The sequence below is a fragment of the Anomaloglossus baeobatrachus genome, chromosome 1, assembly GCF_048569485.1.
Source record: "Anomaloglossus baeobatrachus isolate aAnoBae1 chromosome 1, aAnoBae1.hap1, whole genome shotgun sequence".
Classification (NCBI taxonomy): Eukaryota; Metazoa; Chordata; class Amphibia; order Anura; family Aromobatidae; genus Anomaloglossus; species Anomaloglossus baeobatrachus.
Window position 1 is genome coordinate 341,733,932 of NC_134353.1, and position 15,931 is coordinate 341,749,862.

Below are 15,931 nucleotides of genomic sequence, written 5' to 3' on the forward strand. Positions count from 1 at the left end.
GAATTATTCAGTAACAATATAATAAAAAAAATCCATCACATAGTTTTTGCACAGATACTGATGTCATAGGCTTTTTTTGACCCCTTTGTGAGATCTTTGGTGGATGGTTTTGGTGTCTTTAGATTAGTTAATAATTACCTGGTACCTGTTTTTCATCATACAGAAGCAGGGAAAAGATTTTCTTTCCATACTTACCTCAAGACGGTGCTCTAGTGTATTGCAGTGATGTTCCTAGGCTGAAGGAAAAATTTAACCTTGAGTACAATGTGAGCAAGTGGAGACACTTTATTGATTCCTCCAAAACAAAGTCTGAAAGCTGTGCTATGGGACACTAGCAGCAAGTATGCTTTAGTGCCTGTAGAGAATTCTGTGCACTTGAAGGAAAGCTATGAGAATTTAAACTTTATTCTTTAGAAACTTAACTATGAGGATCAAGGATTGTCAATATGGGCTGATCTGAAAGTTTCCTCTTTGCTCCTTGGGCAGCAAGAAGGATACATGAAGCACAGATACTTTTTTGCATGTATGAGACAGCCGGGATAGGACTCATCACTGGAGCCTATTAAGTTGGCCAACGAGAACATCTTTGCAACCTGGTCTAAAGAACATAGTTTAGTTGATCCCACTAAGGTTCTCTTTCCACCAGTCCACATTAAGCTTAGATATAGGAAGTAGTTTATGAAAGCCCTACCAAAAGGAGAGACTTTTAAGTACCTGTGTGCCAAGTTTCAGGGACTAGCCAAAGCAAAACTGAAGGAAGACATTTTTGTGCTTCTGGATATTCAGAACGACATGTTCGAAACAAAAATGAAAGTTGTTGAGAAAAGGGCTGAGATTCTTTTAAAGAAGTTGTGACAAACTTTCTAAGTAACAGCTAAGATGCAAAATTTAAGTCCATTGTGGAGAACATGCTGAAAAGTTTCAAAGCCTTGGGTTGTCTGATGATTTGAAAAGACTTTTTACAATCCCATTTGGACAACTTTCCTGAAAAGCGTGGTGCTGTTAGCAAAGAGAATGGGGAAAGATTTCATCAGGAGAACAAGCAGTTAAAACGACTATACCAAAGTGGATGGAACGTGATCATGATGGAGGACTACTGCTGGATGCTTCACAGAGAACATATGCAGGACTTCTATAAGAGAAAATGTATCAAGAGAAGTGTTGAAGAGAAAAGGGAAAGTCTCAAGAATTACTTTCCAATAAAGTTGCAGAATGAATGTTCGAGGAATTTTTATAAATAATATTGTGTGTATTTTTGGATACAATAAATATTTTTCTTGTTCATCTCACTTGTATGTAATTTCATGCACATTTTGTGCAAAATCCATGCGCAATGGTTAAAATTAGAAGTGTTTTTTATTGTTTGTTTGTTTTTTAAAATCAGGGCATAAGAAAACATAAAAAACAGTAATTAGATTTGAAGCAATTTTCATAAACCAAAATTTTGCATACCTGTAGTATTAGTGTAGCTTCTGCTGTAGATGCGGGGAACCCAAATGGAGTGGGGGCCACATGCATTTGCCCAGTTTGCCCTGCTCTAACACTGCCCTTCTCTAACACTGGCCCTGTCTATAGCACTGTGTACTTACACTTGAATATTTTGCCCTTCTATTCAGTCAATTTTTTTTATTAGGTCTATGACATCACATGATTAAAAACAGACTAGCCAAAATCTTCTAATCTCTGTGTAGAAACAGGGAGTCTCTTTTCCTTGCATGAGTCCTCATTAGAACTGCAAATTGTTTTCAGTGACCTAGATTTATAGATCTAATGGTAACTCATAGAGGGAAAAGAGATTTCCAGTCTCTACATAGAAGGATTCAGCTAGTCTTTTTTTAATCAGGTGATGACATAGACTTAGTAGAAAACAGAACATTTAACTTAGTAGAAAGGCAAAATGAGCAATTGTAAGCATACAGTAATGTTTAATATGATGACTGCAATATATTAAGAGGATAAAAACTTATATTGCGAGTACTTCTTTAATTAAATACAGAAATATTGCAATTTGTACACTGTGCACTAGTGTTATTTTAGGCTAATACTTCTTGTTCATTACAAATAAAAATGGCTTTTCAGAATTCTCATTATCATCGTAGGCAGGATTATAATGACAGGCAACACCATGAACAGATGAAGACACATGATTCACCATTCTCAATTAGTGATGTCATAGCTGACCCTGCTCCCCCTTCCCAATTACCTTTTCTTATACTCAATAGAGGCTTTAATACAATGATATAGAGTCTGAGTCAGTCAATTGCTGTTAATGTACATATTGATTTCTTGAAAGAACAGGAAGTATAAGTCTAGGATAACCATGGTAGCTAGTGTGAATATTGAAATATTTCTATTTTTTTTTTAAAATATAGATGGTGATATAAAAAACAAAAATACCAAAAACATATAAAAAACAAACCATGTAGCATAAAAAGTTGATTTAAACAGCAGGTCATATTATGATGACAATGTTCTTTAAAAGGCCTGGCCTATTGCTCTTAAATGATACAGTCACACGTGATGGCAATCATTCTATAAGCAACTATGACATGACACATCACTATTAGATATGTAATGTATGCAATATAAACAATAGAGATTTTTTGTATCCTGTAGAGACATTTATTGGTTACAAAATTGGTAATTCTTATCGGCCTCATGTACCAAAACCGGGGAGGGAAAAATATCCATGTTGCTCACAACCAATCAGTTTCCCTTTTTCTGCAAAAATTCCAGAATTTCGATTGGCTGCTTGCTATGGGTAATAACTAGGGATGATCGAATACTTCGATTATTCGGCTTCGCGAATATTTTCCGAATACCTCGCCGCTATTCGACTATTCGCGAATATTCGATGCACAATGTAAATCTATGGGATACCCGAATAACAACTATTCAGAACTATTCGGGCTTCCCATAGACTTACATTGCGCATCGAATAGTCGAATAGCGGCAAGGTATTCGGAAAATGATCGCGAAGCCGAATAATCGAAGTATTCGATCATTCCTAGTAATAACTTAATTTTTTCAGGAAAGACTTTACTACATGAGGTCTAAGAACACAATAAGTAATGTTTTACTCCTTGAAAATATTTAAATACAAACCACAAAATGAAGACTTAATGTTATTTTTTGTCTTTATACATTTACCCTGTTGTTATTATAGTTTTTTGTTTTTTTTAATAAAGCACGACGGCCTTAGACATGACAGTATTTAGCTGAAGTTTGCAAAGAAGATATTTTAATATCTTTTTTAAAATTTTGAAACTCATCACGATCGTCATACGAAAAGGACAACAACACTCAGACGTATGTGGCAGCACAATAAATGTACCTGGGAGTGTAGCAAACTGTACAATATATACATATTCATTATTGAATGCATTAACCTTGCCAGAGAGCAAACTAAAACTTATAACACAAAAAATAAATATATTGTATTTGCAGTTGATCAAGCATTTTGTTTGTACACACGCTTTCATACCTTAATACTGTGTAACAGCATTTTTTTTTTCAATTTACAAAAAAAAAGATAACTATCAAGAAAATCTAGACATATTGCTCTTCAATACACCTTTTGTAGACAATTGAGACTTAGTAAACGTCAGTAAACTGCAGCTTTTTTTTTCCTAGGCCATACAGGGCTACAAAAACGTTGTTTTAAATGATCCATTCAAGTAAGTCCTTGGAAGTATTTAGCGTGCTGCTACAATAAAAGCACTATCAAGATGCTATATACAATTCCTGTACAAAGCATCATGGGAAGTCCTTTGTTACAGAAGCCAAAGAACAGGCTAACTTTACTTTACACTTCTACATCCAGCTTTAAGGTCCCATGCATGTTACAATTAATCATGACGGACGATGACACAAACAGAATAAAAAATAAATGGAAGTTTGAGTCAAATACTGATTTTTGAGTTATCTGTTGTATGTTCATTGTGTTGTTTTCAGTTTTCTATAGCAGTATACTTCCCTTTTTCATTTCAGGTTTCTCTGTGTCTATAAATCTCTGGGCAGGTTACAAAGTGCAGACTTGCTTGGTTGTGGAATGGCACAATTACAACGGCACCATTCCGTTCAATAACTGGGCTCTCATTTCTTGGATGCTATTCATTATCTTCTTCTGATGACCAGCCAGAGTCACTCCAAACCTTCTCAGATCGCTGAAGAGTAGAAAATACACAAAGGCATTAAATAACTAGGAAAATAGTAATAATTCTTCACTAGGAACACAATATACACACAATAAAATTGTGACATATGGGTTTTCCAGCACTCTTTCCAGTACTGTATATATAACATATATATATGTATATATATACACATGTGTATATATATATATATATATATATATATATATACATATATATATATATATATATATATATATATATATATATATATATATATATATATGTATATATATATATATATATATATATATATATATATATATATATATATATATATACACAGTGCCTACAAGTAGTATTCAACCCCCTGCAGATTTAGCAGGTTTACACATTCGGAATTAACTTGGCATTGTGACATTTGGACTGTAGATCAGCCTGGAAGTGTGAAATGCACTGCAGCAAAAAAGAATGTTATTTCTTTTTTTTTTTTTTTTAAATTGTGAAAAGTTTATTCAGAGTGTCATTTATTATTCAACCCCTCAATCCACCAGAATTCTGTTTGGTTCCCCTAAAGTATTAAGAAGTATTTCAGGCACAAAGAACAATGAGCTTCACATGTTTGGATTAATTATCTCTTTTTCCAGCCTTTTCTGACTAATTAAGACCCTCCCCAAACTTGTGAACAGCACTCATACTTGGTCAACATGGGAAAGACAAAGGAGCATTCCAAGGCCATCAGAGACAAGATCGTGGAGGGTCACAAGGCTGGCAAGGGGTACAAAACCCTTTCCAAGGAGTTGGGCCTACCTGTCTCCACTGTTGGGAGCATCATCCGGAAGTGGAAGGCTTATGGAACTACTGTTAGCCTTCCACGGCCTGGACAGCCTTTGACAGTTTCCACCCGTGCCAAGGCCAGGCTTGTCCGAAGAGTCAAGGCTAACCCAAGGACAACAAGGAAGGAGCTCCGGGAAGATCTCATGGCAGTGGGGACATTGGTTTCAGTCAATACCATAAGTAACGTACTCCACCACAATGGTCTCCGTTCCAGACGAGCCCGTAAGGTACCTTTACTTTCAAAGCGTCATGTCAAGGCTCATCTACAGTTTGCTCATGATCACTTGGAGGACTCTGAGACAGACTGGTTCAAGGTTCTCTGGTCTGATGAGACCAAGATCGAGATCTTTGGTGCCAACCACACACGTGACGTTTGGAGACTGGATGGCACTGCATACGACCCCAAGAATACCATCCCTACAGTAAAGCATGGTGGTGGCAGCATCATGCTGTGGGGCTGTTTCTCAGCCAAGGGGCCTGGCCATCTGGTCCGCATCCATGGGAAGATGGATAGCACGGCCTACCTGGAGATTTTGGCCAAGAACCTCCGCTCCTCCATCAAGGATCTTAAGATGGGTCATCATTTCATCTTCCAACAAGACAACGACCCAAAGCACACAGCCAAGAAAACCAAGGCCTGGTTCAAGAGGGAAAAAAATCAAGGTGTTGCAGTGGCCTAGTCAGTCTCCTGACCTTAACCCAATTGAAAACTTGTGGAAGGAGCTCAAGATTAAAGTCCACATGAGACACCCATAGAACCTAGATAACTTGGAGAAGATCTGCATGGAGGAGTGGGCCAAGATAACTCCAGAGACCTGTGCCGGCCTGATCAGGTCTTATAAAAAACGATTATTAGCTGTAATTGCAAACAAGGGTTATTCCACAAAATATTAAACCTAGGGGTTGAATAATAATTGACCCACACTTTTATGTTGAAAATTTATTAAAATTTAACTGAGCAACATAACTTGTCGGTTTGTAAGATTTATGCATCTGTTAATGAATCCTGCTCTTGTTTGAAGTTTGCAGGCTCTAACTTATTTGCATCTTATCAAACCTGCTAAATCTGCAGGGGGTTGAATACTACTTATAGGCACTGTATATATATATATATATATATATATATATATATACTATAAATATATATATATATATATATATACACAGTGGGGAAAATACATTTTTGGTACACTGCTAATTTTGCACGTTTTCCCACCTACAAAGAATGGAGAGGTCTGTATTTTTTATCATAAGTATACCTCAACTGTGACAGTCCATATCCCTCCCCAAAATCAAGAAAATCACATTGTATCATTTCCCTTTTATTGCGTGAAATAAAAATTTGAACACCTACCAAACAGCAAGAATTCTGGCTCTCACAGACCTGATATTTTTTTCTTTAAGAAACCCTCCTTCTCTGCACTCATTACCTGTATTAATTTCACCTGTTTGAACCTCTTGCCTGAAGAAATGACACCTGTCCACACACTCAATCACACTCCAATTTTTCCACCAATGCCAAGACCAAAGAGCTGTCTAAAGAAACCAGGCACAAAACTGTAGACGTGCACAAGGCTGGGATGGGATACTCAACATATTTGAGAGATGAAGCATGAGTACAACCCCAAGAACACTGTTCCAACTGTGATGCATGGGGGTGTAAACATCATACTTTGGGAGTGCTTTTATGCAAAGGGGATAGGATGACGGTGCCATATTGAAAGGAGCATGGATGGGGTCATGTATCGCGAGATTTTAGCCAACAACCTCCTTCCCTCAGTAAGTGCATTGAAGATTGGCCGTGACTGGATCTTCCCACATGGCACAGCCATGGCAACTAAGGAGTGGCTCCGTAAGGAGCATTTCAAGGTCCTGGAGTGGCCTAGCCAGTCTCCAGACCTGAGTCAGATAGAAAACCTTTGGAGGGAGCTGAAACTCTTACAGTAGTGTGGTTGTATCTACATATGGGCATTCTATGGCAAAGCAGTCACAATTGCTTAGATATATAATTCATTTACTACTAAAAAGAAAGAAGCAATGATGAGGTCTATGATGTGATTTGGGAAGAACTGAGTCAAAATTTCAGGTGACAAAGAAATATTATCTTTCCAATAGAACTGTGTAAGAAACACTATTAGTTTGTATTGAGATTATATTTGCAATGACACATATTAAACAATAAGTAACTACTCTTTCCCTGTTTAATGTCAAATACTGAATATAATAAGTAGTTGGTTTCTGTATTTTGGTGAAAATATGATGTTAAAGAGGTTGTCCCATAAACAGCATACATGACCTATGCAAAAAACAAGTGATATGATCTTTTTGAATCCAAGTATTAAGACCTCCATTGATCATGAGAATGGGGTTCCCAAAGCCTTCTGTATGAATGAAGCAGTAGGGAGCATGTGCAATCACTGCTCCAATGACTATTTAAAGTATCAGTGACAACACATGCTCACTCTAGCTCCATTCACACAGGACACTTTTAGCTATTCTATTCTCAGAATTGGTGGGGGTCTCAGCAATCATTATTTTAACATCTATGCGGAAATGTTGTTTATGGGACAACCCTATTAATGTAGATATCCGAAGGTTGTAAAATATAAAGTTGACTATTGACCTGCAATCTGTTTATTTTTATAAGTTTGAGTTAGAATAAGAGTGTAATGTGGGCATATATTTTCCAACGGTATTCCATATCATAAAATTCTGTAGAGCAAAGTATGATCTAGTGGCTCACTTTGCTGCAAGGCTCTTAAGCCCTATCCAATTGTCAAGTTTATTTTTTATGTGGAACTTCAATACTAAGGTTCCACCAAATGAAAAGTGGAATCAGGCTCAGGAACACAGGACATAGATGAGTGCCCATGGTAGTTCCTCTACTTTCATATTTAGATGAAAAATATTCAGCATGAAGTTTTAAGTGGAATTAGGAACACTACAGCTAAGAATACATGTTTTTCCATATTGAGACACCTTGTTACTTACTCCAACGTCATTTGGGTTACTGTATCCATTGAAGTGTATCCATTCTCCACAAACGTATCAGCATACCTTCCCATCTTTATGGCCTCTAGCCACTCATTTACTGATCTGTATGCAGCACTTCCAACTGTATTTTGTTCAACCAGTAAATTTGATACCCTGCAATGCATATATATAATAAGTAGAAAAACATACAGTAAAACTATACTATACTAACCCTCTATGAAACACCATAGCTTAATAATTGTATGTATCCAAGCAAACTTCATGCTAAATGTCTTCCATAAGTCATCATTTATAAGGCATGTGGGGATAGCATGGGTTCTTTTATGATTTTATTCACTATATTTTGCTTTCAAGCAGAGAAGCTTAGAATAACTATTTATTCTGTTTAAAGGAAAGCTGCTCCTGTAATTTGCATGTAATAAATGAAGTTTCAGTCAGCACATATTTGTATCTTCCCAGTAATTTACAGGTAGCAAGGCAATTTTTCATAATTAATGTAATTCAATTTCTTGATGTGACCTTGAGTGTCAGCCAAAGCCATCATTATTATCTTATTACAGCTCTTTTCTCATCAAGTCCCCCGTATTTATAATGCTGAGCTATGAGTTATGTGTTTATTTATGGCTTCTTTTTCAGAATGCCATCTTCTAGGTTATGCAGATGGGTCAACTTCTCCCTGTGCTTTGTAATGACCATGTCTCCCCTATGGACTGTTGCGTTAGAGTTAACATAGTATTGGGAATATTATTAAGTTGACTGTTTAACTACCATTTTTATGTCAAGTTTTATTATATTTTATGCTATTATTTTTATTATTATTATTATTATTATTATTATTATTAATAAATTGCCCTATTACTTTGGCAAGATAATATGTGTTCCTCTACAACATTTTCTCTTTGGTCACCAACCTTCTCCCCCAGTCCTCGAAAATCTGGTGGCTTCTTGGATTTTGTTATACTACAGATAATAGGACATGCCATAAATGTGTTATTGCAGGAGAGGTCCACCAAACAGGACAATCTACCATTTCTGAGACTATGGTATTAAGTCTCAGAATATGTTGTTATATATAGATCCTCTATTATAGTTAAAGATTGCACATAACATTGGCGAGGTTCCAAATGTTGGTGCCCAGTCAATCAGACATTTAAAGCATATGTATGCAATATTTCACAAATTTAGAACCACATTAAAATGGGTTTTCCAGGATTAGAAAAGCATGGCCTCCTTCTCTCAAAAGAACTGTGTACAGGTTGTATCTGGTATTGAAGACTCGCTCCATTGAAGAAAATGAAGTGAGGCTGCAATATCACTAACATTTAGAGATGTACAAATTTGAGTAAAATTGAATTTTCCACATATCTTACAAACATTAGTATTCTCCAGAATGTTGATTTTTTTTTGTAATTCGCTTCACACAAGCTTAGCAAAATTCAGGCCAGTTGTGATCACAATTTTTCTCAACAAGGCAAGGTAAACAATCAGCAAAAAATTATACATTAGCTACCGCTCACCTTTCCCACCATCCCCGTAGCCTGCCACCTGGTTCTCAGTGACTCTTCCTTTTTCCTTTTCCTGTTTTATGGATACTCTTCAGCCTCTTCACTCCAAGTCAGGAATTCCAGCATGACCAGACTTGACATTTGCCTGGGCAGTGCACATAGTGATGTAACAATCTTATGATGCACATTGTCCAAATAACAGAACATTGTGCAATACTGTCTTAGTCCTGGTTGTGCCAAAATTCCTGACTTGGAGGAGCAAAATAATTCACGCAACAATGTAAGAAAAATTGAAGAGATGATAGAGAACCAGACAGCGTGGTGCCGAGACGATGGGACAGGTGAAGGATGAGATCTTGAAAGATCCCTAAGCAAAATAATAAGCATTCAATTCACAAAGAATACCTTTGCTGTAACTCAACTTTAGCTATAAAATCTGTGTGATTTGCTGATTTGAAATCATGATAAATTTGTTCATCTCTACCCATAACCTGTAGTTGTTGGTACTGTTGCGAGATGAAGTCCCTTTTTTAATCTTGGACATAAAGATAAAAATAATGTAAAGAAATGGAATGATTGGAATTGAAAACTTTAATGTGACAGGAAGTGAAATGAAAAAAAAAATGTTATGGCTGCACAGTGATATAGCCATCTTATCTGCAATGTAGGGCATTGAGTTCAGTACATGCCATTAGGCATAGACTTGGTATAGTATCAGTCAATTCATGAACATATTGTAGACATGTGGTTTCTTGCTGTAAATTGTACATTCAAGAGTGCACTTTAGTACTATTTATAAGCCATGAGACAGAAATAAAGCAATATTACTATAACTATTGATTATCTCGTTAAACATTTGAATAATAATCATTGCAACCTTTGTATTCATATTGTCAACTGAGCTTAATCTCAAAATATATGTTTACCTGTTAGATGAATTAACAAGTGTCTTCAAGCTGCTTGGGTTACGGATCAACTTGTCCAACATACTGACAATCTCTTCAAACTTGGGCCTGCTGTTGCGATCTTTCTGCCAGCAATCCAGCATGAGCTGATAAAGAGCAGCCGGGCAATCCATGGGACTTGGCAACCGGTAACCTTCCTCAACAGCTTTAATTACCTAACAAAGACAAATTGATTTGTTGTAGCAGTTCACATTTCAAATAGCATATGAACTATTTCAGCCAAATTTGGGATTACTATTGTTTATTTATAGCTACAATGATGGAGTAAAAACGCATTGTTAAATTATTTGCATGTGTAATTGATAGCCTTTTTTAGGATGAAGCTCCTGTTTGGAGCCTCTTTAATTGCTAGTTTGGCAGCCATATGTTTAGTAACTCTCAAATACTTTATGATAAGAAATACATTATATGGAAAGGGAAAATGTGTATAATAGAACAGTGCCACATTAGTGATTATAAATTCCCCTGCCATTGTATTTAGTTGATATTGTGAGAATGCAGATAAGCTTCTACTAAGGTCCAGGGCCAGTCTTAGACAAAGTGAGACCCTCAGCAAAAGTTTAAAGTGGGGCCCTAAATGTTCACATATTGCACCATCACACTCACTCATTTAGGTTGCATTTACAAGCACTGACTTCAGACTGGTAAATGAGTGTAATCAACAATATGTCCTTCCGTGCTTGTTTACGGCCTCTTTTCACAGGAACAGGAAGAATGATGAAGGCATAACAATCACTAAAAGCTCAACCTGTCTCCACACAGTATCATGTTGTGAAGCCAGCATCCTGCACTGTCCGATCTCCCTTTGTCAGCAGGGATGCCGACGTACCAGTCCGCTTGCGTCCCTGCTCCTTCTACAGTCCATACCCTCCAGGGCCTGCGCACATCATACAGGTCTCCTGAAAAATGTCCATAGGTCATTACCAGGCAAGGTCTTCACCTCTTAAAGAGCAGTGCACACACTCAGTAGTGTTCCCCAGCCTATGGCTGGGGGGCACAGAGTGTTTAAGGCACCTTCCCCTGTAGGGTGGTGCCTAGGCAATTAGGTTCTTAGGGTTCCTCTTCCTGTCAGTACTCTAGAAGGTATCCCATCAAGTCAGTCTTTAGTTCCATCTCCTGTGTGATTGCTCTGGTCCTGCCCTGTCAGTCTCACCTATTTTCCATACCTGAAACTGACCCAATGTCTCGTGAACCTGAGCCTGACCCGCCTGCCTCCTGAACTTGAACCAGACCCCCTGCCTTTTGCATCTGAACCTGTCTATCCAGTCAGTTTCCTGTACCTTATCTTTCCTGCCTGCCTTCCATACCTGTTTCCAGACTTTTGGGTCAGCTGCTGCAGTACCAAGGACTTGCCTGGAGTGGTACTTGATGTCTACTGGCAGCCAAGTCCATCCTCACCATCAGAGGATCTTGTGAAAACCCAGTAAGCACTTAAACACGCACATTAAGGGTAAGGTTGGTCCATGGGGCAGTGGATCCACACCCACTATTGTGACACTTTCATCAGCAACATTGCTGCAGTTTGCAATGGGTGATGTGCTGCCGAAAACAATGATTTTTTTCCATTGTAAACAATCTAATAACATGATGAATGAATAGCATTTTTTGCTCATTTGTTGTTTACTCCTATGAACTCTAGTCTGCGCTACTAGAATTTGTAAATGTGGATGCTACATACACATAGTATTTGACACAAACACTGTATGTTATACACATATGTATACACACACATGTATTCCTACCTCCCAACTTTTCAAGAACAGAAAGAGGTAAACACTACACAGCTTGCCCCTATCAACATTCAGTAGATACCCAGGACTGAAGGGCATAGACCTAAATTTAGGACTGTCTCTTTGGATCTTGGATGATTGAGACTAGAAATGAGCTGATCAACTTACAGGACTCTGGTCCAGCATCCATTTCAGAGGTACCTGGCGGCTGGACGAGAGACTCTTCTCCTTTGGTGGCTTTCGATTAGCCAGAAAATGGTGACTTGGTAGTCTCAATTTGCTACAAAACACCTTGAAAAATCTTACAGTATGCCCTATCCTGATCAATGCTGAAAATAGGCAATTATCCGGTAAATATTGGTGTACATTCAAACATCGGCAAAATGAATCATTCAATAACACCTGAATTGTTACATGTACATTCACTGCTGCATTAATACCTTCAAACTTTATTTATTGTCACTCCCCCCTAATAATCTCCATACGCCAATTATTTTTAGTCCCTAACGCTCTCCTCAGGGTCTCCAAATTATTATATCAATGGTTGACACATTATAACTTTATGAAACCTGTATTCCAAAGCAGAATCATAATGGCCAATGATTTCTTCCTCTTTAGAAATAATAAACCATTATCTTGTAAGAATCTTCAATCAGTAATGATAGTTTTACCAACAGTTGCCATGAAGTTAAAGACTCATCCATTGCCCTACATTAATTACTTTTTTTGCCTTAAGTGCTTAAAGACTTAAGGATCCTGCTCCTAGAGATCCCCTTATACTTTTTTTTATACTAAGATTCATTTTCTTTTAAGCATATCTGCGTTTCTTCCTGTTCTGGGTTATTAAATATCCAGAAATTCCAGAACAATCCATAATAATAGGGCATTTTTTTGCTGTGTCTGTAAAAAAAAGTCAGGCGTCCGTGATTTTTTTGAAGCTGGAGCAACTTATACACATTTTTTTGACTGAAATTGTCATCATTGTCCATTACAGTGAATACAACGGATGTCTTCATATCATAATTAAGGGATGTAGGCATGTATCTCTTCTAATCATAAATTCTTAGTATGGTTTTCCAATGTATCCATAAAAAAAATCTTGTCTGGCTGTGAATTTTTGATAAGCCGTTCAGACAAAATAAAAAGGTCAGGTTGGCAAGTGTGTTTCTATTGCCTGGAACCAGCTCTGTTATCATAGTGATCACTTCCTCTACAGGATCCTGTGCTCCCTTACTACATTTCCTTTCATTCCTTGTGCTGGGCTGCAATCAAGCAGTGAGCAAAGACCTGTAACTCCTCCTGATCTCTTCACACTCCTCCCTCAGCATTATACACAGAATCAGCATGATCTCCTGTGCTGGACACTGTTAGGCCCATTTCACACGTCAGTGAAAAACGCTGACATTCTTCACTGACGTGTAAAACACGCACATGTCCCTCCGTGTTCCGTGATTCACGGCACACGTGGGTTGTCCATGTGCAATCCATGATCCGTGATTGCAAATGGACATTAATCACCTGTCCCGTTCCTGATGTCCATGGTGCTGAACTCCTCGGCTCTGCAGCATCCGCCCACCGCTCTCTGCAGCTACTTCCGGGTGGGCTGTTCCTGCTTTCATGAATATTCATGAGGCGGGCAGGAGCTGCAGAGAGTGGAGGCTGCACAGCAAATCGCTGGAAAGGTTAGTTGAAAATGTTTATTATTTAATATGTCAGTGTTTTTCTGGTACGTGTTTCACGGATCACACACGGATCCCACCATAGTGTGGTCCATGGGTCATCAGTGATGTCAGAAAAAAAACAGACTTGTCTCCTTGCAGAATCACGGACACGCGTGTACGCTGCACGGAGACACGTTCAGTGAAAAATCACTGATGTGTTAGCAAACCCATTGATTATAATGGGTCTGCGTATGTCAGTGATTCTGTTTGGTTTAAAAAAAAGCACATACGTACCAGAATCACTGACGTGTGAAGGTGGCCTTACACTGTGAAAGACTATGTCCTATTCCCATGAAGTAGAATAGGGAGATAGATATGAATTTATTCATACAATATAGATTATACAGCAGAGTGTGTATACATTTATGTGGTACACAGCAGTGTGTGTACAAGTACAGTATATACATTCTGCTATATGCATACAGATACAAGGGGGTGCTGGGTCTGCAGGGTGAGCTGTATCTGCAGCAGTATGCACACAGTAATGCAGATAGGCCCACCCACACAGCAAGTCTCACCTACCTACATGTAAGCCACGCTCACCTATCAGTTTCAAGAGCCCAAAACTGAGGGAGATTTTGATGTGCCCCCACAGGAAGCAGGAGATTCTCAGCCAGTAGTGATGGGCAGTCTGGCTCTTTTTGGTGATCTGGTTCCCATAGGTCTTTTCACCAAAAAGAGCCATCTCTTTTGGATCATTCATGGCTCCCTATTAAATATGTATTCACCGACATATTTAAGCTTGTGTTAATGCCACCAAAACATGCCCTCCCAATGCTAAACCCTGCCCACTCACCACTGGCCAATTAATTTGCTGAGTGGTTTTGTTCAGGTGGGTGGGGTTTCGTCCACCAAACACCAAAATTTTATGCCCAGTGAGAGCTGTTAAGAGAATTTAGTGGCTCTCACTGTGGATCCGGCTCCTGTCAGTCACAGCAGATCTTTGTATTGGATTGTTCGCGACCTACACATCACTATCAGCCAGAGATCATGTGACCAGAAGAGCAGCACAGGTTACAGTAGGATTTGATAAAGCAAGATATTTAGTGAAATGATTATCTATGGCAGTTAGTTTACATTCAAGGGACATATAAAGCAGTGGTCAATTCCATTAAATTTACCGTAATTCAATGGTGACAACCAATGTGACTTCACCTTCCAAGGTATGCCACTAAATGAAATCAGAATTTATTAAACTTTGTTTGGAGCGCTATCTTATATTTGCTAACATATTGACATAAATGTGTTTCCAAAGTGAAAGTTGTACTGTAATTGAAATGTAATCACTTATTAAACCTTAGCTGCCCGAACTGCAGGCAGTGTGAATCAGAATCTGGCGTCATCATTTCTGGACATTTATGTTTTATTCTATAGTGTTTCAGAGAAAAAAAAATCAAACATTTTAAGAGAATGTGTCAGCAGGATTTCCCACTCAAAAATATTTATATACAGTGCTGGCCAAAAGTATTGGCACCCCTGCAATTCTGTCAGAGAATACTCAGTTTCTTCCTGAAAATGATTGCAATCACAAATTCTTTGGTATTAACAACTTCATTTATTTTGCTTCCATTGAAAAAACACAAAAGAGAATGAAACAAAAATCAAATCATTGATCATTTCAGACAAAACTCCAAAAATGGGCCAGACAAAAGTATTAGCACCCTTAGCCTAATACTTGGTTGCACAACCTTTAGCCAAAATAACTGCGAACAACCACTTCCGGTAACTATCAATGAGTTTCTTACAATGCTCTGCTGGAATTTTAGACTATTTTTCTTTGGCAAACTGCTCCAGGTCCCTGAGACGTGAAGGGTGCCTTCTCGAAACTGCCATTTTGAGATCTCTCCACAGGTGTTCTATGGGATTCAGGTCTGGACTCATTGCTGGCCACTTTAGTAGTCTCCAGTGCTTTCTCTCAAATCATTTTCTAGCGCTTTTTGAAGTGTATTTTGGGTCATTGTCCTGCTGGAAGACCCATGACCTCTGAGGGAGACCCAGCTTTCTCACACTGGGCCTTACATTATGCTGGAAAATTTGTTGGTAGTC

The 15,931-nt window shown here is 38.1% G+C and overlaps 1 protein-coding gene across 5 annotated transcripts in view; it reads right to left on the bottom strand.

The window, feature by feature from the left end:
- Positions 1 to 2,961: 2,961 nt before the first annotated feature.
- The window catches only part of EPHA5 (EPH receptor A5), a 641,576-nt gene continuing 628,606 nt past the window's right edge, over positions 2,962 to 15,931 (bottom strand). For 2 of the 5 annotated variants that reach the window (XM_075352357.1, XM_075352348.1), the window contains exons 15-17: positions 10,396 to 10,589; positions 7,962 to 8,117; positions 2,962 to 4,166 (exon numbers count right to left, since the gene is read on the bottom strand). In XM_075352357.1, coding sequence (XP_075208472.1) covers positions 4,061 to 4,166; positions 7,962 to 8,117; positions 10,396 to 10,589 — 456 coding nt within the window. In that variant the 3' untranslated portion in view covers positions 2,962 to 4,060. Of the gene's footprint in view, positions 4,167 to 7,949; positions 8,118 to 10,395; positions 10,590 to 15,931 lie in introns of all 5 variants that reach the window. The other 3 variants (XM_075352374.1, XM_075352366.1, XM_075352380.1) reach the window with 2 other exon arrangements.